Below are 23290 nucleotides of genomic sequence, written 5' to 3'. Positions count from 1 at the left end.
CGTGACAAGTATACTATATGATATATTAATATATAATTTATATTTTTTTATAGAGGATAAAGTACATTATAATATTATAGTTATTTTTAATATGTAGTTTTTTTTCCTTATTTCAATAATAATTGTTTGAATTATATAAAATGATAAATATAAAATAATATTTTTTATAAAGTATAAAGTATTTTATAATATTATAGTTATTTTTAATAGGTATTATTTATATAATATAAATAATTATTAATAAATATATAAAAAAATTTGGTTCTACGGTTTGGACCGAATCAGTACAAGACAGATCGGTTATGGTACGGTTATAGTACGGTTTTTACTAAAAGAACTAGTACCATAACGTAATAGAAAAAAATTCGGATCGGTTCAATTCAGTTATAAAAAATTGTAATTATTTCGATTCTAGTATTTTTCGGTACGATTATTTGGTTGAAACAGGAATCACCGAGATCTATGCTGAGCGCTAGAAACTATATACATTTACCCTATGGACAATGTTACGCATGACAGGAAAAAAATGGTAGCCAGCTCAAGGACTTGGTACAAGTTTTAAGTTAAACGTCGCATTTCTATCAAAGAGGTGAAAGACAAGACAGGTTGTAAGACATTGGTGTATAACACATGTTAGATAACTTGTCCTTGAACTACGCGGATTAAATATGGTATGATGTAAAGCCAATGGCATAATCAAACATGCACATTTATTCCTGACTGACCAACTTGGCAAACAATGAGAATGAGGAAATAAGATGCATTCTGATGCAGCCAAACTCTTGATTGTAAAGCAAAGGAGAAATCACGTAAATACCTTATAAGGAATCATAAAGCCGCTGAAAAGATTCCAGAGCATGTAAAAGGTTCCATAACCCTGATATTGTTTTTGCAAATGCAAGGTTACTCCTAGTTATGTTTGGTTTATTCTAGATTCTACTTCTATTGGAGTCCAAACTCCTAACCACTTCAAGTGGAGTTGATCCTTAAACTAATTTTATTCCATTCCATCCCATATACAGATTGGTAAAAAGAACATATATATATAGAACTACTGGACACCCAAGATATTTAATCAAAGAAGAATATATAATTAAACTAAACCACATAACCTAATTAGTCTGTAGTTTCAAATTTTTGACTTGACAATATAAAAAGCTAATTAGAGAGAGAGAGAGCTATGTCATATCCTGTTAACTACTGTTACTGGCACATAGATTCATCACTTTTAATAAAATCTAATGCCTTGTCAAAATATATTGTCTTGGCATCAAGGTACTCTTTCCATGTCACAGGACGATATAGGACTGGATGATCAAAGTCTACCAGCTGCATCAAAGGTGATATCTTCACATCCCCTGGCGGACCATAGAAATATGCAACTGATATACGGTGATGTGTCTTATTCACAACCGCCTGATGTTGTGCACATCTGAACCTTCCGTTAGAGATTATGTGCATCAAATCACCAATGTTGACCACAAGTGCACCGTCCACCGGGCACACTGGCATCCATCCAATACCATCTTTAAAGACTTGGAGGCCACTGACGCCATCTTGGTGTAGCACAGTAATCAGAGACGAATCTGTATGAGGAGCCAAGCCCATGGCTCTGTCTGGGTCAGGACACTTTGGGTATGAGTTTAGTTGAAGCGCGCCTTGAGGATATTGGGATTCGTCTTTGAGTCCAAGAAACTTAACATCTTCTTCAATCAAGCCCAATGACTTAAACATAAGCCCAATTATCCTCTCACTTAGTCCCTTCATTTCCTTTTGGTATGCTTTCACTGCATCGCTACAAGCAGAATAAAAGAATTTAAGGAAAAATATGAGAAATACTTATATTTTTTTTATCAAATTTACAGTTTTATTTTTACTGTGTTAAAATATTAAAAGTATTAATTTTTTAAATTTTTTTAAATTTATGTTTTTGATTGATTTTTTATTTTTTAGTAAAACAGTTTAAGAATAACCAAAAAATAATCATACCATACATTTAAAGAAATTAAGAAATAGTATTTTTTGAAAAAATAGTAACAAAGTAAAAATGATGTTTTTTTTTATTAATTTTAAGGCACTTTTGAAAAGTTTCCAAGAATTTTTTATGGAAAAGTGTTAGAGACTTGGGAAAATTCGCGTGTATATAAATATTATAGATATTATTATCTAGACTTGGTGTATACATCATAACTAGGAGAGTAGTGACACGTTTGTATAAGTATTTTATATTTTTAAATTAGATGATTAACACATATTCTATTATTTAATACTAATAAATATGTGTCAATCATCTATTGACTTAACATATAGGTGGGGACATATACAACAACTAAACAAGACTTATCCTAAATATTATACCTTGATTTCACTGCTAAAACAGTTGCGCACCCAAAAAATTAAATTTGAAAAATTATATTAATATGTAAATATATTAGTCTTGATTGCTAAAAGGAATTACATACTTTACATTTGTTATTAAATTTAGTACGTAATTTTTAGATTTTAGCATCATATTTTAATATTAATCTCAATTTTAGCTTTCAATAAAATTATCTGTCAAATTTTCTAACGTGGTGTGAACTCCAATAATAAAAAATAGTTGAGTCACCACTAAAATTGTCGACTCATCTCGTTACTAAAATATTATAGTTTAAGCATATAAAATTAATTATTATTTTTCATTTTAAAATTTTATTAATCATATTTACTTAAACGATAATATTTTAGTAATGAAATTACTAATTCAATCATTCTCTTTTTTTGTCGCTAGACTTTACGCCACTTCAATAAATTTAATTAATAAATCCATAAAAAATTAAAATTAAAATAAATATAAAAGTATAATATTGAAATTAAAAACCTTAAAAATACATGATAGATTGAATAAGAAGTAAAGGATGTTTCTAACAATTAAACCAAATATATTAAGGAATACGTTGGTAGTAGACCTCTCTAGTTCCGCTAACAGGGGTGCTAGAATAGGAACACTAACATCGTACACACATTCACTTTTCATTTAACTTCCAAAAGTTTCCCTATGAAGTTTATGACTATATACATAATACCTGGGCAGGCAAGTAAAATGAAATTTTGGAGGGTAATGCATCCTGTAGAAATGGGTACAAAAATTCACAGCTTAATTAAGTGTCTCTAAATGGAGGCGGACCATGTCGTTTTGTACATTCACTGGTCTGTGAATTTGCCAGGACAAGGAAAAGCATGGTAAAGCAATTTATGTACATTTGGGTAAAGGACAAATATACAATCCCATAAACTGGTCCTAATTTTATATATACTACTTGAGAGTTATCGGTGCGTACGATTTTCTTGAAGGAGCTGGAAAATTGTAAATGAATTATATACTATTGATTTAAGAAATAGTGACTTAAGAATCCAATTCAAGAGATGAACTTGAGTAAAACAAGAAGCAAAGGAAAAGTTGTACATGAATACAGATCTATGCTTTCATTGATTAAGCAACAGTTTTCTTAACCAAAGAATACCAATAAACAAGAACTGCTGGGTACACCGCAAGCAGGCAGTTAATGATATAAATAATAAGTTTTTCGCTGCAGGTATGATTCAAAATCAAGTATTCACAAACAAAATCAATTACATAATTATATATGTATGATTATTTATTATTCATCTACTTGTGTATTAATTAATTGGATGATTAAGAAATTGACTAATATAAAGATTACAATTAATAGATAATTACATGTATCACTAAATAATTAATTATATTCCTCCACTGTCTTCTCTTTTTCTTTTCATTTTCTTTCTTTTTAATCCAATTTTATGGGAACAAAATAGATTAATCCAAAATCATTTTTGGTGTTTATCTTTTTCAACAAATAATTTCAAGGAATTTTTATTCAGGTGTGATGTTTTGTTCCCAAATGACAAAAAGAACTGATCCAATGGTTGGATTTTTATTTTTTTTATTTACAATCAAAAATACTTTATTTAGTTTGACTGGATGACGAAAAATCTATTTTTTTTCCTTAGTTCCTCAGAAGAGGAATGACATTTTAAAAGGACAATTAAGAGAGAAAAGAGGGAAAATGTCTTATGTGAAAAGATACAGATACTAAATAAGATGAAGACTCCAAATTTCTGATATATATTATATATAACTTATTTAAATCTATCCAGAAAAAGAAAAGGGGAAAATTACTATCCAAATAACTGTTGTATAATCTAACAACTTTAGAAATTGAACTGATGAAACAAATAAGATACATACAATCATCAGCTGCATATAAATTTAAAATTATAATTATAATATTAGATATGACATATATGATTATTGATGTAAATCATTCCAGAACCTTAAGGACCCATTATAATGAAATAAATTGGGTTTGGATCCGGGTCGGATCTCCGGGTCTGGACCACCATTTGTGTCTACATGATAGACAAGTGCACGGTGCATGCAAATGTAATTCACGTGTACCTTCCTTACACGACTTAAGCAACTTCTTTCCACCTCAGCTCGAGATTATTTTTATAGATAATAACGGTAACGACCCTTCCTCATCGTCAAGGGGTTTTCGATGAATTTAGCGTATTACGTTATTTTTAGATAAAAGATTAATTATATAATACTGTGAAGAATTAGTTACCATTTACAATGGTTAATTTTCATATGCATTCTGCCACGTTTTGATGAAATGAAAATAAAACAATACATTAGCCAATAAGCACGTACCAGAAAGAGGTGTCTTGATTTGGCCAAAGTTGGCTAGCATGCTCTGCTGGAGAACCCATAATGGTGAAACCTTCATACCACATTTCCCTTTTAAAGAAGTCGGAGATACGAGCCCGGCCATACCCAGTTAACCCGCCAGGTGATCGGGCGGCGAGGAGTTTCTGGCTAGAAGGCAATCCAAACAAACATCGTGTTTGGCCTTCGATATGGTGAAAGAGATGAATGGGAATGTCATGGTTAGTGACCTGAAACATCCCCCAATTTTCACTTGCTTCTTTTATGAGAATAAGTGCATTTGGGCTGTTAAGGTCTATGACTGGAATAATGGAGTCATCTTGGCTTGTCAATGGGTCTAGAGATGGAGGAGTAGTCCATGCATGAGAGTCTGGTAGGGTGAGAATAGAAGTGAAGTCCAGAGGAACGATATTATTAGGAAGAAGTAGAGTAGGGTTACTTTCTTTGATGGAATTCATGGTGAGCGATAAGCATGAAAGGTTGGTTTAATTGAGGATCCAACGAGAGAAAGCTCTGTAATTTATAGGGTGGTGGTGTTCTGCTTGAGTACTATTAGTATGGTCTGTATCCGGAGTTGGTGAGAGAGTGGGGCGTATTTGATGCTTGTCTAATGATGAATTGGCTTGTTGACTCTTTTGTCTATAGCAAAAGGTCTTAGACTACATGCAACATTTGTACGATTAATGAAGGCAATGAGATTTTGTTTCCTTTTGTATTCTTCCTTTTTGTTTTTTCTTTCGTCCTTTCCCTTTTCTCTTTTTTTAAAAAAAAAAATTAATATTCAATTTTTATTTGCATGTTGCGTTATCTATATATCTATATATATTAATTTCTGAAATTTAAAATTTTCTTGACACTTGTATTTAATTTTTAACATGTAAAATTTTTATTTTGGCATATATATTATTTTTAATACATAGGATTCAAATTTCTGTATAACTTTATGTTTATTTTTTTATTAATTTATTGGTTAATAAGTTACATTCCTAATGAAATAATCATTCTAATTTTAAAAAGTAATATATTAATAATAAAATAATTTTTAAGATAATAATAATTAAATAATGATTATTTTAAAAAATATTATACTATATATATTTTAAAATTATATTAATTAATAAATTATTGGTCTAATTAAATAATAATTTTAATTATAGAAAATGATATTTTTAAATATTATATTCACTTTTAAATTAATTTTTAATTACATAATAATTTCTAATTCTAAAGAAATAGCAATATCAATTATATTAATAATTACATAATATCAGAATTAGTAATTAAATATTTTAAAAATAATTTTATATTATTTCACTAATAAATTTAAAAAAAAATTAAAAACATTTAAAAATAGTTAGTTCGCTATTATTTTTTAAAGTATTATGAATTAATATTATGTATTAAGAATTTATTAAATTAAATCTATAAACTTGATTTTATAATCAAAATAATAATGATGGTCGTCCAAGACACAAGTAAACGACTAGTATATATTAATTTCTGAAACTTAAATTTTTTTGACATGTGTGCTTAATTTTTGATACGTAGAATTTTTATTTTGATATGTGTACTATTTTTGACATATAAGAGTAAAACTTATGTATAATTTTATAATTTTTTCTATTAATTTATTGATTAATAAGTTCAATTCCTAATTAAACACTAATCTTAAAAAAATATATTAATAATAAATTAGTTTTCTAGTTAGATAGTGATTATTTTCTTAAGTAAATAATAATTATTTTAAAAAATATTATTACTAATTACTTTTTAATATTATATTAATTAATAAACTTTTTTAATATGTGTGATTAATTTTTGACACGTAAGATTTTTATCTTGACATGTGTATTATTTTTAACACATAGGATTCAAGTTTATGTGTAATTGATTAATAAGTAATATTTTTAATTAAATATTAATTTTGATTCTAAAAATTAATATATTAATAATAAATTAATTTTCTAAGTAGACAATAATTAGTTTTCTAATTACATGATGATTATTCTAAAAGATATCATACTAATTATATTTTAGTATTATATTAACTAATAGATTTTTCTGATATGTGTGCTTAATTTTTGATACGTAGAATTTTTGTTTTGATATGTGTACTATTTTTGACACATAAAATTCGAAGTTTTTATGTAATTTTTATGGTTTTTCTATTAATTTATTAATTATTAAATTACATTCTTAATTAAATACTCATTATAATCATAAAAAATAACATATTAATAATAAATTAGTTTCTAATTATATAATGATTAATTTTCTAAGTAGATAATTATTAGTTTTCTAATTAATGAATGATTATTCAAAAAAATATCATACTAATAAATTAATTTTTAATTAGATAATGATTCTAATTATAGAAAATAATATTTTTAAATATTAAATAAGTTAATTTTTAATTATATAATAATTTCTAATTCAAAAATATAATAATATCAATTATATTAATAATTTATATAATATTAGAATTAATAAATAAAGATTTTAAAAATTATTTTTACATTATTTCACTAAAAATATTTTTAAAAAATTAAGATATTTAGAAATAGCTAGTTTGCTATTATTTTTTAAAATATTATAAATCAATGTTAAATATTAAAAGATTTATTAAATTATATCTATAAACTAGATTTTATAAACTACTAGTTTTCATAATTCCCAATTATACAAAATTATAATCTTTTTTGTTTTTAGTGTAGAATAATAAATAAGTTACATTTAAGATGCTCCAAGTAATTGATAGAGTTTTTTCAATATGTGGAAATATATAATCTCTACTATAAGATCACATATTAACTTTTTGGACTTTTATATAAATTGTTTGTAAAGACGCTAGAAAAAAAAAATTACTAATCATATTCTAAATTTACTCAATTTTAAAAATATTTCCATCAAAAAAATTAAATATCACGATCAATTCCATAACAAAAATCAAATACTATATAAAAGAGAATTTAACAAATTTCAGTAATAATTAAAAATAAAATATGAAAATATTTATATTTACAGAATCAAATAAAATAATAAATAATTAATTATTAATTATTAAATAATCTCAGTAAAATTTTGGGAAAAAACAAATTATCCCTTTTGCAATAGTAATAGAAACTAGCATAATTTTTATGCTGAAATTAAGAAAAATATCATAATATCATTTTTATTAGTACAAATATCTATATCGCAAACACTTAGTATTGTATTGATAATAATTATAATGATACTTTAAAACATTCTTAAATAAAATTTCTAGAGAGGTTAATAAATCTAAAAATAATCAACCAAATGTAAGAATCTCAATGAAGACAAAAAAAAATGACGCTTAAGAATTCTTTTCTTTTTGACATTTTTCATTATATAAAAAAAAGGTTTTAACAAAATTGAAAGATCAAAATAAAAAAAACAACTATATGGACACTATTTTTATATGGATATCAGCTGTTGTTTTTTAAGTTTTTATCATACACTATATTATAATTATCCACTAAAAAATAAATTTCTGAACCAAACAATTTCTATTTAATAAGTATTAATTGCTTTTTGAAGCTTAAATATTTATTGTTTCATTAATAATAATAATTCATATATGCTGCGAGTCAAAATTAGTATCTTAATATATGTGATTGTATAATAAAAAATAAATCTCTGAGAAGTTCTAACTTTTTTTTGTTACTTTGAAAGAAAAAAAAAAGTCAAATTTGTAATAAATTGTATCAGTAACTGCCAATAAAATTTACCAAACAGTTTAATTTATCAGTCATCAGCTACCAGATATCAGCCACTGGCTACAAACTACATTAGCCAATCGAACTAAATAGAGCCTTAGTGTAACTGTTATTAAATACTTGATATTATTACACCTACTGGGGTAAATTGTAGGTGAATAAACCGATAGAGATAGGAGTTAGCATACAGTGCATTAGAGTCAAAATGGAAACCTAAAGTTCCTTAAAAGATCGAGTCGAATTGAACTAAATAATTTTAATTTGGTTTGCTTAGTTTTCTGGTCTTCTCTAATATTTTATGATATATATACTTAAAATATACTAGTTTTTAATCCAAGAGCATTACACCTGAATGTTAATAGTTAGATCCATTATTATTAATTTACCATATATGTTTTTTCTTATATAATTATTTTATGAATTAATTTAAGGATATAACTTTCTTTACTTAAATTGATTATTACAAAATATTTTAGAATATTTTTATTTAATAATAAATATTAAATAAAAATAATTAATAATTAAGATATTTGTTTCAGTTGATATATTCATCAATCGGGTTAATAATTCTAAAAATTAAATAAATAAATATCAAAATAATATATTTTCACAGTATATTCTATTTAATTAAATAGATCTAAATAATACTTTGTATTATTTCAAATTACCTACTCAACTTAATGTCTAGTAGCTTTATCATTATATTAATCGTTTCCTTTTACATTACCTATTTTTTAGTTTAAAACAATTAATTAATAATTAGATATTTAATTTAAATAAAAAATTTATATGTCAAGTATTTACCTAAGAGTTTCTTAGTTAATCTCATTCTATGTCCCGAAGATATAATGAATTGCATTATTTGATACTCTATAAATTAAGTTGATATTTAATTGGTCGAATAAGTCAAAATTAATCATATGATATAATTATGATAGAAATGTTATCAAATACTAAAACATCTTATATTTAAATAAGTCATATATTTTTACTATATTTATTATGAGAATCTTAGATCACATTTAATATTTTTATAAATATTATAGTTAATATTTTTTAAAATATATCATGTGTTATTTTTTCATTGGAAAATAATATGTTAGAACTTTATAAAACTATGCCACATAGAGTCTCGGAAAAGCTTGATCTTCTTTATATATATATATATATATATATACATATATTATAGATTATTTATTATTTATTTGATTAGTATTTAACATTAGGATGTATTTAATATTATTATTTTATTTTATTTATTATTATTATATAACCACATCAAAGCCACATATAATTTTTAATTGTAACTTTTACGTAATATAGGTTTATAAAATGTTATCAAGTGAAACTTCATTGAAAAACTCAAGCTTCTTTACATATATTATAAATAAGAAAATGATAGACATATCAAAACGAGTTGGTGAATCATATTCATCTTGGATTGAACTACTCAAATAATATGATTATGGTTAATATGACCACAATTCATTTATTAATTATGTCAACGTATCTCAACCTCATACGATAAGAAATTTAAATGTTTATACAAATATCACACGTATAACATGTTTATTCAAATTGTTATGCAGTAGGACGTGTAACACGATTTGATATGTATAATACGACACTGCACATATAAAATAGATTTACTGAAATAATAACTAAAGTAATTAATTGTTTGAAATAACATATGTAACACGATATGACATATAAAATATATTTACTTAAATAGTAACCAAAAAGATAATAATCAATTTATAGGTCAATATGCTATAGCATAAGTTTCAAATCGTGTCATAAATAGATGAATTTAATTTTGATACCAACCTATTAAAATTTAACTCTAACATGCTAATATTTACTTGAGCAATCGGGTTCGGATATGATGATTAATTTGACACTCTCAGAAAATGAGAAAAAGAAAAGCTGTTACTGAAATGGGCGGCGGTCTTGGATATTTTAGAAGGAGGCATATCATTTTGATTGGTTTCCACTTATTAATTAGGCGTTTGGCAGATTGGAAAAGAAAAAAGAAAAGAGCAGGCTAAGTACTACGCCCAATCCCAAGCCGAAGTTGGTTCTACCTAGTTAAACGATGATATGCAATATCTGTCAGCTTTCATATAAATTTGTGTTTGTTGAGGCAACACGACAAATGTTAGAGTACCAAATAGTTAAATATATAGGCATCTTTTCCATATCTTAGTCCATAAGTACCTTAACCCACCGGACCAAGGTTACAATACAATATATATGTTTTCCATAAATATCTTATCCCACCTATGAATCTTCTTTCGGATTACGTCTGCTATATCAATCAAGTTCCCATGGATGAATTAACAATACTTTATGGGGGAAGAAAACACAGTTTTACCTTCTTTTTCTTTTTTTTGCCCTTTTGATAAATAGAAAATGGAGTGGTTTAAAGACCGAAAAATTGAAATTGAAAGAAAGACTAAAACTGTTTAAAAAGAATGAAAATGCAAGAAGAGAACCATGAAAAGACAAGCTTGAACAAAAGCATTCTGAATGACTGATCCTTCATTCTTAATAAGCCAATCGAATTCAATTGAGACAACTATACAATTTATAGATATAATTCCTATAAAATTATACAAACGTTAAAAAGAATTTCTGACTAATTGTTATCTTCACTCCAAATGATTCACTCATTAGAGTCACAAATTTAATGCATGCATTTTTCAGTAGCAATTAGCCCACTTGTTCCAGTCTCGCATGGAACGCTTTTGAAACACGTTTATTTAATAACTCACAAAGCCACCCTTTCATCTCCTCTGGAAATTAAAAGCTTTTATCGCAAAAGCAAAAATGACTGCGAAAAACACACAGAAACCGACAACCATGACACCCGCTACACCCAAGAAATCATGCCTAAATCCAAAAACTTCCCTTAGCACTTGCTTTACAGGTACCAAGCCATCCCTATCTGACACCCTCATGAGCGTATCATCATCACCATACTGTGAAGTCAAAAGGCCATATAGAGTCCATGCTATAGGGTTTGCCCAGTAATACCATCTCCACCATATAGGGATCCTCTGTTTGTGAATAATTTTTTCAGAAAAAGGAAAAAAGGTAAAACATAATAAGTAATGACGCACTCCTCGTATGGACAATACCTGTCATATGCGACTCAGGCAAAAGTTATATTTATCTGTTTACTAGAGAAGAAGAGAGGCTATAGAGTGAAATCGGATGGTATTGGTGCATTAAACAGAAACTATATACATTTACCGTATTACGCATGACAGGAAAAATTGGTGAAATGAAAAAGCAGCCAGCTCAAGGACTTAGTACAAGTTTTATAAGTTAAATGTCGCATTTTCTATCAAAGAGGTGAAAAACAAGACAGGTTGTAAGATACTGGTGTATAACACATGTTAGATAACTTGTCCTTGAACTACGCAGAATAAATATGGTATGATGTAAAGCCAATGGCATAATCAAACATGCACATTTATTCCTGACTGACCAACTTGGCAAACAATGAGAATGAGGAAATAAGATGCATTCTGATGCAGCCAAACTCTTGACTGTAAAGCAAAGGAGAATTCACTTAAATACCTTATAAGGAATCATAAAGCCACTGAAAAGATTCCAGAGCATGTAAAACGGAGCAGCAATAATGGCGGCCACATTGTGATTCGGCGTGATAGCAGTCGTCATCATTCCGTAGAAAGTGAAATATAACATGGTAAAGTACATAAAGAACATGTACCAAATAAATTTCAGAGCAGTCCACTGGAATGCGGCTAAGGAGTAGAAAATTGAACAGTAAATAATTGTTTGTGCAAACACATAGGGGAACTCAATAGCAACCTGCACAAGGAAAGAAAATTGAATAGTTGATCTTTGGATAGCCAAGGGATTTTTGCACCAAAAATCATTAAAAAGAAAGGGTTGCACTCCAGTAAACCTGAGCAAATGCAAAGGGTAGAGCTGAGTACAATCCTGCAACCCTTTCTCGATATGACACGAATCTTTCAATAGAAACAACGGGTTGAACAGCAGATCCATTGGTAATTCCAATGAACAAGACTGCTGTATACATGGATCCCATGGCATTGAATAGCTCCTGATCATTCTTCCTGCAATAAATAAATAGATAGCATGCGTTCAAATGACAGAAAACCTAATAATATAGGAATCAAGACTAGGTTTACAAGATAATGCAAGCATTGCAAATCATTTATTCATGAAATTTAAAGTTGGTACTTTTCAGCCTACAGCTAGTATTACAATCCACAATCACTTGTGGACCTCATACAGCATTCTAAGTGGGTCTGAAAAGAGTACTTTATTTCATCAATTGCTTAGACATAATAAACTACTAAAGATGCATAGAAAAGTCATAAACGAATCAATTTTGCAGCACTAATGCCACAAGACCCGAGGTATGAAACCATCTCAATAAGATACATTGCCAAAAGAAAGAAAACATAGAAGATTCTTCTGACAAACTTTAAAGCAAATACCTTTTTGATCCAAATTTCCAACATATTGTTCCAAGCATTATTGAGATTACAACAGTATAGAAGAACCGAACCGCAGTATATTGTGGGTTTCTCCAATAAGATAAGTGTTGCTTCCAAAGACATGCTAGAAACTGCTCAAGAAATGACTGAGCATACTTGGTTGGAAAATTCAACTCTTTTGTGTTATTACTTGGCTTGCTTAGACTTTCAATCATTTCCCTGTTCCACCTGAAACAACAGAAGACAGCAAAAATTAGCTAAAGAGAAACAAGAAACAGAATGATGGTGGTATTTCACAATAGGAAAACTAAAAGCTGAAATTTCCAGAAATTGACCATACTGAAATAGACTTGATCTTCGGTATATTTCTGCAAAGTCCACGCCCAGACGGATTTCTTCTGATGAGGATGTAACTTCAAGCATCCAGGCAGCAGGATTATATCCAGGCCTGATTTTTGGCACCCCTTCAACTGCCTACAAATGGAGAATATACAGATTATTAATACCTTTTCATATGTTGAGGCAAAGTTTCAACACTAAATTAAGAATGAGCTAACTACAGATGCATTAGCAAAGGCATAAGAAAATGCAGAGTCTCACCTCAAAGTATTTGATGAGCTCACAAGACCTGGGACCAAGCGGACCAGCATAAATTAGCTCTCCTCCACGCTTCATAAACAAAAGCTGCAATCACAAATCAGAGGAGGATATCAAAAACCCCAAAGCTGCAATTACAAAGCAGAGGAGGATATCAAAAATCCAGTGTTGAAGGCACAAGACACAAAGGGGTCCTGGAGCCAAGAACAGGCACGCGCCTTACCAAAGTGAGGTGCAAAAAGAAAAGAAAAAAGAAGATAAATTTCATACCATAAAGCTAGTAAGACTCACAACAATAATGCATGCATAAAATCATAAACTTAGTATCAATGCTAATCTAACATAAAATATATGCACAAACATAGAAAATTACTTGTTTTCTAAATACTTGTACAACTCCTTCTGAATCTTTTTCCATTTTTTGAAGTGATTAGGTCTAAACAGGCTTATGGTACAGCTTGTATTTATTTACCATCACTACCCTAATTTCAATTAGAAGTCAAAAACAAATATTTGGTCTGATTTTAGTGAGATGCGCTTTTTTCGCACCTCATCAACTCTTCTAAGGGATGCGCCTGAGTGAATTTGAAGCGCAGAGGCTTGAGCCTCGTGCACCATCAGCCTGGATGATTAACAATCATAAAATTTTAAAAGAAAATATACATCCCAACTTAAGTTCCTCTTAGGTATTTGTTCAGACATATATTCTGCCATAAGTGACAGGTTGCTATTTGTAAGGAAGCTACTGGGATGTGGCAGGGTGATGCTATTCACGAGAATTTCTGATTTCTGGCAAACAATATCTCAGGGAGGAAAACACAGCTCCAGAAGCTATTGAATGTCCAAACACATAAAGAAATGTATACCTCATCAAAGGATTCAAAGATGTCTATGCTGGGCTGATGGATTGTGCAGACAATTGTCCGCCCAGTGTTGACAATGTTCCTCACAGTCCTCATCACAATGGCTGCAGCCCTTGCATCCAATCCTGATGTGGGCTCATCCATGAACACTATAGATGGATTAGCGACCAGTTCAACAGCAATTGTTAACCTTTTTCTTTGTTCTGTCGAGAGACCATTTACTCCAGGTAGACCAACCAATGCCCCAGCTAAAGGAGTAAGCTCCACAAGTTCCATCACCTCCTCAACAAAGGCCTGAAAAAATCAACCCTTGTGAAGTCAAAATATACCCAAGCCACAGTAGAGAGCCAAAGGATATTTATAGTAACCTGTTGGGTCTCCATGTCAACTTCTGATGGTAACCGAAGCCACGCAGAGAAAAGGAGTGACTCAAGAAGAGTCAAGCCTGGAGAATGAATATCATTTTGCTCACAGTAACCGGAAATTCTTGCAAAAGTTTCTTGTCTTTTGGGATAACCAGATATATATATGTTCCCTTCTATGACCCCACCAGTTTTCCTACCAGCTAAAACATCCATGAGGGTCGTTTTTCCAGCACCACTGACTCCAACAAGTGCTGTAAGCACACCAGGTCTAAATGCTCCAGTAACATTAACTAATAACTGCAATTTCTCTTCTACTATTCCTTGTTGCTTCAACTCCTGAAAAGCACTGCAATAAGGCATTTGTCTTTCCAAAATATTTCCGAAAATATAATGCAGACAAGAAAGGAGATATATACACACCAAAGGGACATCCACAAAGTAATTGATATTGCTGAAAGACATGGAAAGCGGTTGAAATGGGAGAACCATGCCTTTTTGCTTGAAGTGCTTTCCTATCCAGAATTTAAGAATTATGAATGGAAGTTCAAACAATTGGTTGTGCTTGATGTGCACTATTAATTAACAGATAGGAAAAGCCAGGATGGAATGTAGTTCACACACCATTAAATGAGCCTGAATGCTGCAAGTACTCTCTCAGTTCAATAACAACATTTTCACCTTTCCTTCTTTTCTCTCTCTCTTGAAGCTCTTCCTTGGAGACAACAGGTTGTTGCCTCCCCAAAGCTGCAGAAAACAGAATCATTGTTTTAGTATAATGACTTCTTTATTGGGATATACCTTTTGGCATAAGTTTAAGATTAGGAAACATTTGGCTTACGATTAAGGTGAGCTAGGAAGAGAGTAAACAAGGAATTGAATAAAACTGCATATCCAAGCAAAGCACCAACCCCAATCCAATACCAGTAGCTCTCAGGAAACAAGCTGCGTGCTTTGAGTAATGCCTCGCCTAATGAAATGCTAGTATCATTCCCAAATTTCTACAAAAGCAGCAGGAAACAAAGAATGTTAATTAAGATCTTGGGGGGAGGGGTGGGGTGTTGGTATATGTGGTAATTTTCTTAACAAGTCAATGAATGTGGTTCACATCATTAGCAAAATTGAGTACATTGCCATAACACAATCAAATTTTCTTGACATAGCCAAATGGCTACATTCTACTTGCAGCACAACATGACACACTTTTATGTTGATGTACCATAATTTCTGCTTATATGAAATTTTCTCTTCTACCACGTAGGTGCCACATTAACAAATTAATGGTTCAAACAATGTACTTAATTTTACTAATAGAGTAAATAATTTACATTGATTGTTAAAAAAATGTTACATACTTAAAGTCGAAAAAAATCAAACAATAGGCAATTTATTGTACTTCTTAAAAAGAAATTAAAACTAGTTTGTAATTTAAATATTAAATGCTAAAACCAAACAAGATTCTAGTTTCAATATTTAGGAGCTCCAGAAGCACAAGGTGTAAATGAAAATGTAAGCTCCAGGGTCAGGAGAGCTTAAAAAGTCAGTACAGAATGCTGGTAATGAAAAAATATGAAGTAGAAAAACTCAATTAACAGGAAAGATCCGCTCATGTTATAGGAGGAATTTTGCCCCACCAAATATCATTTTGATGCAAGTTATAGCAATTTGGTTAACTATCCATACATAACTACCATGCTTGACTAGCAGACTAACAAGCACTAAGAAGCTACAAATTAAATGGAGCAGATTAATGACAACCTTATCCCAAGAATGTCCAAGGAATTCATTTACTGAAGCTGCATTTTGAGCATACATCAGAGGAGAAACCCAGAAACCCCATATCCACCAGCTTGGGATATACTCTGTCACAAAAAGTCAAGAAAACTTTAAAAAAGGAAAAAAAGAAAGATAAACGAGATGGCAAATTAAGTATAGCTGCTAAAAAATTTTGTTTTACCCCTTGAAATGATGTATCCTCCAAGAGCCATGACAACCAACATGGCAAAAGATCCGAAGGTGTTAGCAACTATCATATGACGGCCCAACGATCCAATGACACGGAATAGTGATATAGACATTTGGTGCAGAGAGAAATATAACAAGAATTGCCGGAAAAATCTGCAAATTAAAGACTTAAATAACAAAGTACTGCCAAAAAATTATACAGATTAAAGAATCAAGGCAACAAAGTCCCATCAAAGTCAATCACCAAATTTGTGCAGAATTCTATTGAACTCATACTTTACCTTGTAATATTAGGATCATATCCCATCACATAGTATGTAACTGCTACCCACAGACCAGACTCCATGAGTGAAGTTGGTATACTTAGGACCCAAGCAGGAATTGTGTAAGCCCAGCTTGGGTAGAAGTGCAAATCTCTATGCTTGTAGAGCACAGGAAGCTTAGCTACCAACATTGACACCTCTGTAAAGCCATTAAAAAGAATAATGACCATCGAAAAGTATAGTGACCCAACATACAGGCCTCCATCGAATACTGTATTATGATGCATTGTTGTCCGGAAGAATACACTCATTGTGATCAAAGCAACAATAAATAGCTGCAAAAAAACATTTCATAATAACAGCATTAAAATGGAAGGGGACTGTGTACGGGAAGATGAACACAACAAAATATTTATAGTTACATTCATATAGACATAAATATACATAAATTAAGAGATCTTGCAAATGAAATAAGGTCAATAATTTATACCTGAATAAATTTGAAAACATAGATAAAAGAATTTCGTTTCATCAGTAGTTTCTGCCAGTTAAAGCTGATCTTCAAAAGTTCACTCCGCTTCATACCAAAACGACAAGTTGACAACGCTGCTGGATGATTATATCGTTTATCAAAAGGAACTTCCAGCTCCCGAGACAAACTTTTACCAGTGTGATATGAACGAAAAGCTTCAACAAACTTCCCTGGAGGTATGTACCTATATGGGCGGTTAGCAACAGACCAATACTGCTCTTGGTCCTTCTTTGACGTAACCTGTAAGAAGATTGATTAGAGCAAAAATAACAGATGATAGATGCAATTTGCATCACAAGCTCCACGTTGCTTACTTCTTGCAAGAAGTCTGCCACATTCTTTCTTTCAGGACAACGAAAGCCCATATAGGCAAAGAAATCAAGAACATTATCGCGGGGTCCCTGGTACACAATCTGTCCCTCACATAGAAGTATAACATCATCGAATAGCTCATAAGTCTCGGGAGCAGGTTGAAGCAAAGAAATCAGAGTAGTCCCATCAAGGGCACAAGTGGAATGCCTAAGATATTTGATGATTTGATAAGTGGTTGAACTATCAAGCCCATTTGAAATTTCATCCATGAATAATACTCTAGCTGGACCAACCAGCAATTCACCTGAAAATCGCACACGGAACACCTTATTCTCAAATAAAAACCAAATATCTTTGTTAGTAAAGCGATGGTACAGATCCAATAATAGAAGGGATTTCCACATCCTGGCTTAATAGAAAGATTATTACACTCTATTTACTTACTATAACAAATGGTACATTTATTAATAGGCGACAATGAGAATGAACCCGCATGGGGGATACATAATCCACTGCCAGGTTTGATTTTATTTTTTTTTTTATAATTTATCCAGATATCTTGTGTATATTAAAAAAGAAAAAAAAAGAGTCACATATATATAAGAACTTTATATTTTAAGATTGACACATATTTTATAGGTATAGGTGGGATATATAACAGAGCTACGCAAGAATTTTTCTTTATAAAACCACAAACCATGACACATGCACGAGGGAGAGAGCCAATACACACCTGTCGTGAGCCTCTTCTTCTGCCCCCCCGAGATCCCTTTATGCATTTCATCACCCACCAACGTGTCAGCACATATATCCAACCCTAAAATCTTTGTCAAATGTATGTTAGTACTAAGGGACATAAATTGAAAATATAGCAACAACCCTAAAGTTGTTCAAAAAGATACAAATTGCTTTCTTATTTATTTTTGTTTACAAACCGATTGTATATACATGTACCGAACTGTCATGCTGCAATTGGTATGAACAACCTTTGACAAACGAGCATAAACTCTGACATAAATTGAAATTTGGAAGAAAAAGATGCAATGATTTGACTCCCAGAACAAGCAGAATAACCAATAAACTGCTAGTTTAGGGAAAACTTAGTAGAGACTCCTGGAGAAGGTTGACTTCCCTTTTCAATAAGACTCAATTATGAGTTTGTTTGTTTTGTCGAAGTGGAGAAAGGGATTGACAATAAATACACCTAAAGGTGTCTATTGTTTCTATTCCAGTTTCCAATGGCATACCAGAAAAGTCCAAAAATTATTATCTTTAAGAACCTCATAAATTACATTTTTATACCTGTGAAGCTCTTTTCTTGGTTGCAAACGAGGAATATAGCCCCAAAACTAAACTGCACGAGTTCTAATCATAGCAGCTCCACTAATATTTCAAAGCAAAATTTGCAAGCGAGATACAGGGGATGCAAAAGAAGGGATGTAGATGATTAAATATGAATGCAGAAAAATTTTCTTCTTTCCGAAACTTTTATGTAATGGTGATATCCAAAATTCTATGTAATGTATATCCATAGACTTTTTAAATGAAGAAGACTAACAATTAAAGAGAACCAACTGTGGCTTTTAATGAGCTATTACTTCCCATTAAGCTTTTAGACAAAGAAAACCAAGTAAATTATGTTCTTTATATGATAGTGTGTTGAAAAAACCCTAAAGCAGATTGCACTCAAGGCATAAGGAACCGGATAATGGAATAGATTTTGCACAAGATTTTACTACGATTTAATTTCTTACAATCTTTAGGAGGAATTGCTCAGTCAAAATGCACCAGACAGGTGAATTTGAAATGCTATAACTGCAACATGCTTGCTATAAGCATAAAAGAAACCAACATATAAGAGTATACCTTCATAATGTACTCCACCACTAGGCTTGTCTCCTGCCCTCCCAAAGCCAAAGACTGGTGAAAGAAATTATAGCAGTAACCAAATGTTTGCATTAACAAATCATCAGGAAATAAAAGTAAATAAATAAATAAATAAATTGTGTTCAGTAAAAGTAAGATGTGTCGGTTATAGTAAGTCAAATTTTAAGCTGAGTAAAAACGAGTTGTAGCGAGTTATATTGAGCAAGTCACATCGAGTTGGCGTTCGTTAAAGTGAGCCATTTTTTTAAGTGTGTTTAATTTAGTGGTTATAAAAGTCTATTTGTTGGTCCACCATGAGTGTCTTCTTGTCAATCTAACCGAACAGTTTACTGGGCAATTACCTTCATGAATATATCAAGATCTTCTTCAGGTTTAATCCCAGCAATCTTCTCTCTTCTCGCAAGTTCCAAAAGCATATCTGGTGCACACTTTCATCGCGTTAGAATTTAGATTAAGCATGCGCAGTCTTGGCTAAAGTGGTCAAGGGGTGGAGCACATTTAACATGGGTTTTCAATTACCAATAGCACCCAGGGAAGAGAGAAGAAAAGGAGGCAAATGCATGGATTTCTAAGCTTACCGAATTTGAACCCAACACCTTGACAGCGTCCTGCAAACTCTAGAGTTTCTCGTACAGTCATCTCTGCCACATGCCAGTCCTGTTGACTGACATATGCTGACGTCCTTGGAGCAACAAACTCATTTACACGATGCCCGTTATAAGTAATTTTCCCTGACACCTTCAATATGAACGAAGAAGAAATGAAGTCCTCAACTGTTCCTATAAACCGGGTATTTCAAAGACAAAACAAATCAGGATACCTTCAAGTCATGTCCAAGACGTCCAGCGAGAGCCAAGAGTAGCGTTGTCTTTCCAGAGCTTGGAGGACCCAACAGAAGTGTCAATCTACAGCATAATACTTTTACCTTAGAACACAAAACAAATGACTCAAAAGTCATCAATTATACTACTACAAACTGAAAATGTACCTTGAAGGTCTAATAATCCCAGAAACATCATCTAGAATTGTTAGCTTGCTCCTGTTTCCTCTGTAAATCCGCAACTGCCTCAATAAAGCCTTCACAAAAAAAAAGATTTAATAAAAGAAACCACAATTAAATAATAGTCATAAGAAAACTTAAATATTGCATGAATGGTAATGATTCTACCTCAGTCATGTTGAAAATAAAATTGGGAATGGTTGGAAGTGCCCTACTTCCAATATGTACAAAAGAATTAACTGTCAAATTCTGGAATCGAACTTCAATCTTTGGAAACTCCAAATCGACTCTGTTAATGAAGAAAAGAAAAAGTAATATAAGCTTTAAAATAAGTTGCAAAATTCAGAAATCTTAATTCCCTCCTTTTACGAAGTCTAAAATTGCAAGAATTTTATTGAATTCTATTCAGTCCCTCCTTTACGAAATTATACCAGAATTGCCATGATTTTGCAAGAAATATGTTTAATTAAATTCTTGGACATCATTTATGCCAAATGCGGCTAATCTTAGTTCGAGAAAACTCATAAAATATTCAGAGATATTAAAAGAGGAGATCCGTGTCACTCCTAAATTGAGATTCCTTTGAACTCATTCAAATAACTGATTTGTGCACAAGACTGCAGTTTATCTGCTATCATTATTCCATCATTTTCCAAATAACATAATTTTAAAACTAAGAAAATTTAATTTATTTTTATCAAATAATAAACAAACTACATGACTAGGTTAGCTCATCCGCTTAAAAGAACTATCTCCTTATATAGTCAAAAGTGAGTTCACCAACTGACCAAATGACACCAGCGTCAAGTAGTTTCAAACTTTCAAACCACTATCAATCAATCACTCAAAAATTAAAATCTCAACTTCCATAAATTGTTTAAAAAAAAAAAACATTCAATTAATTCTTAAAAGTAAAAATGAAAAGAAGCAAAATGTGAGGAGAAGCTTGAAATTTACGCTTCAAAACGCTTGCGTATCCGATCGAAGAAGCGCTCAGGATCATCATCAACGGAGTTGACCAAGCGCTCAAGTAGAAGTTTCTGCTCTTGCGCTTGAAGCTCACTTACATCAATCTCTTTATGATCTCCAACTACGTTCCTGAAAATACCTCTCCGTGCTCGATCATAAGTAGGAAGTCTCTCTAGAGCAGCCCAACGGAGAGCTTCCTCGTCTTCCCCTTGCTCCCGAAACGATGATGTTCTTGCAAACGCATTCTCCGCGGAATTCCACATTTAGAATATTATTAGCGTCGTTAGATCTGACAGAAAACAAACCCTATAATTTTGTGAGCGAGATAAGCCTCAACCAACACAAATAGATAGGGAGAGTATTATTTTAATGTATGGATTTTGACGAGTATGTTTTTCTCGTGTGTGTGTGTGTGTAAAAATGTGAAATGTGAAGTAGCTGATTGCTGTCCATTAAAATGGTAGTTGGGGTCTCATTAATGGTGTCATCTTCTTTTGCTTGTTCTTCTCCCTTTTTCTTCACTTTGGTGTTTGTTTTACAATCCTCTCTCTCTCTCTCTCTCTCTGCACTCTGTTATGTACGTTAAAGTGGTGCAGAGAACGGCTCATTAATAGATGCGGGAATGACAAAATTGGCGGGTATTCCTCCCAAACTACACTTGCGCAAGCAAGAAATTGTTAGCCACTCGCTTTATCAGTCTGACTTCTGTAGTTTCCTCCACGTGTTTGTTCCTGATAGGGTGGTTTTCGTCACGAACAGAGGACGAATTGAATTGGTGGTGCATTTGAATTGAATTTAAAAGGATAGGTTTAGTTTTGCCCTTAATATTTAGGCGAAATCCCATATTGGCACCTCATTTTTCTTTTCTCAAATTATAGCTATATATCTAATGCATATCATGTTTTCTTACTTTTTTTCTCTTTCGTTTTATTAATAAATATATTTATTTATTCACCAAATAATAATTTATTTTCTTTAAACTTCTTTTTTGATTAAGTTGTGATGGTACGATCTCCTATTTCAAATTTTTTTAAAATTTAATATGATATCAAAATCATTAATATTTTCTTAAAAATTCTCTTTTTTTATTAAATTAGTTGTTAGTTTCCTTCACAAATATAAATCTTAGTTCAAAGCTTCTGGTTTATTTTTCTTTTCTTAAACTTTTTACATTTATGCTTTTTCATTAATAAGATTTAAATATATAATTATTCATACATTTGATGTAAAATATATTTTTCTAAAGCCATACATATTTGTTCTTAATTTTAGCAAAATCCAATTCAATATTTTTTCTCTTTAATTGCCATCAATAAACTAAATTACTATTGGCTCTTGGATTCTTAATAAGTTGCGGAAAATGATAAATAGAAAGTGAAAAATTATTAGGTATATAGAGGTGGAATGATTTTTTTGGTTTTTCAAAAATAGTTTTTTGTATAATAAGAGATAATTGTATTTGAGAAGGACTCAGTTGTTGCCTTTCAAAGAAAACAGAGGCATAACTGATCAAAAAAAGAATATGAAGTATCAATGTAAGATTTCGCCTAAATATTAAAGAACTTTCTTCAGTTTAGA

General features: G+C 30.9%; 2 protein-coding genes across 2 annotated transcripts; both read right to left on the bottom strand.

The window, feature by feature from the left end:
- Positions 1–979: 979 nt before the first annotated feature.
- LOC8278575 (gibberellin 3-beta-dioxygenase 1) lies at positions 980–5676 on the bottom strand. The gene is made up of 2 exons (XM_002515513.3): positions 4715–5676; positions 980–1795 (listed from the first exon to the last, which is right to left on the bottom strand). The coding sequence occupies exons 1-2, from the start codon at positions 5185–5187 to the stop codon at positions 1204–1206; spliced, it is 1065 nt and encodes a 354-aa protein (XP_002515559.2). The 5' UTR covers positions 5188–5676; the 3' UTR covers positions 980–1203.
- A 5300-nt stretch (positions 5677–10976) lies between these two features.
- LOC8278576 (ABC transporter G family member 32) lies at positions 10977–22297 on the bottom strand. Its single transcript, XM_048372033.1, has 24 exons — positions 21701–22297; positions 20912–21032; positions 20732–20820; positions 20564–20648; positions 20322–20481; positions 20085–20161; positions 19723–19776; positions 18590–18680; positions 17859–18160; positions 17503–17784; positions 17031–17347; positions 16742–16902; positions 16543–16646; positions 15626–15785; positions 15409–15531; positions 15208–15299; positions 14791–15123; positions 14426–14716; positions 13563–13646; positions 13303–13436; positions 12963–13190; positions 12404–12575; positions 12052–12306; positions 10977–11525 (listed from the first exon to the last, which is right to left on the bottom strand). Exons 1-24 carry the CDS (start codon positions 21973–21975, stop codon positions 11253–11255), a joined length of 4263 nt encoding a protein of 1420 aa, XP_048227990.1. The 5' UTR covers positions 21976–22297; the 3' UTR covers positions 10977–11252.
- Between the last annotated feature and the right edge of the window lie 993 nt (positions 22298–23290).

The sequence above is a fragment of the Ricinus communis genome, chromosome 3 (assembly GCF_019578655.1).
Source record: "Ricinus communis isolate WT05 ecotype wild-type chromosome 3, ASM1957865v1, whole genome shotgun sequence".
NCBI classification, from domain to species: Eukaryota; Viridiplantae; Streptophyta; class Magnoliopsida; order Malpighiales; family Euphorbiaceae; genus Ricinus; species Ricinus communis.
The sequence above is the reverse complement of the archived record's forward strand: the minus strand, read 5'-3'. Positions and strand labels throughout refer to the sequence as shown.

Coding starts and splice junctions, on each gene's coding strand:
- LOC8278575 (XM_002515513.3), bottom strand. CDS start 5,187: ATGAATTCCATCAAAGAAAGTAACCCTACTCTACTTCTTCCTAATAAT. Junction 1,796..4,714: donor AATCAAGACACCTCTTTCTG/GTACGTGCTTAT, acceptor TTCTGCTTGTAG/CGATGCAGTGAAAGCATACC.
- LOC8278576 (XM_048372033.1), bottom strand. CDS start 21,975: ATGTGGAATTCCGCGGAGAATGCGTTTGCAAGAACATCATCGTTTCGG. Junction 20,162..20,321: donor AGGTGTTGGGTTCAAATTCG/GTAAGCTTAGAA, acceptor AGTGTGCACCAG/ATATGCTTTTGGAACTTGCG. Junction 15,532..15,625: donor CTTCCTAGCTCACCTTAATC/GTAAGCCAAATG, acceptor TGTTTTCTGCAG/CTTTGGGGAGGCAACAACCT.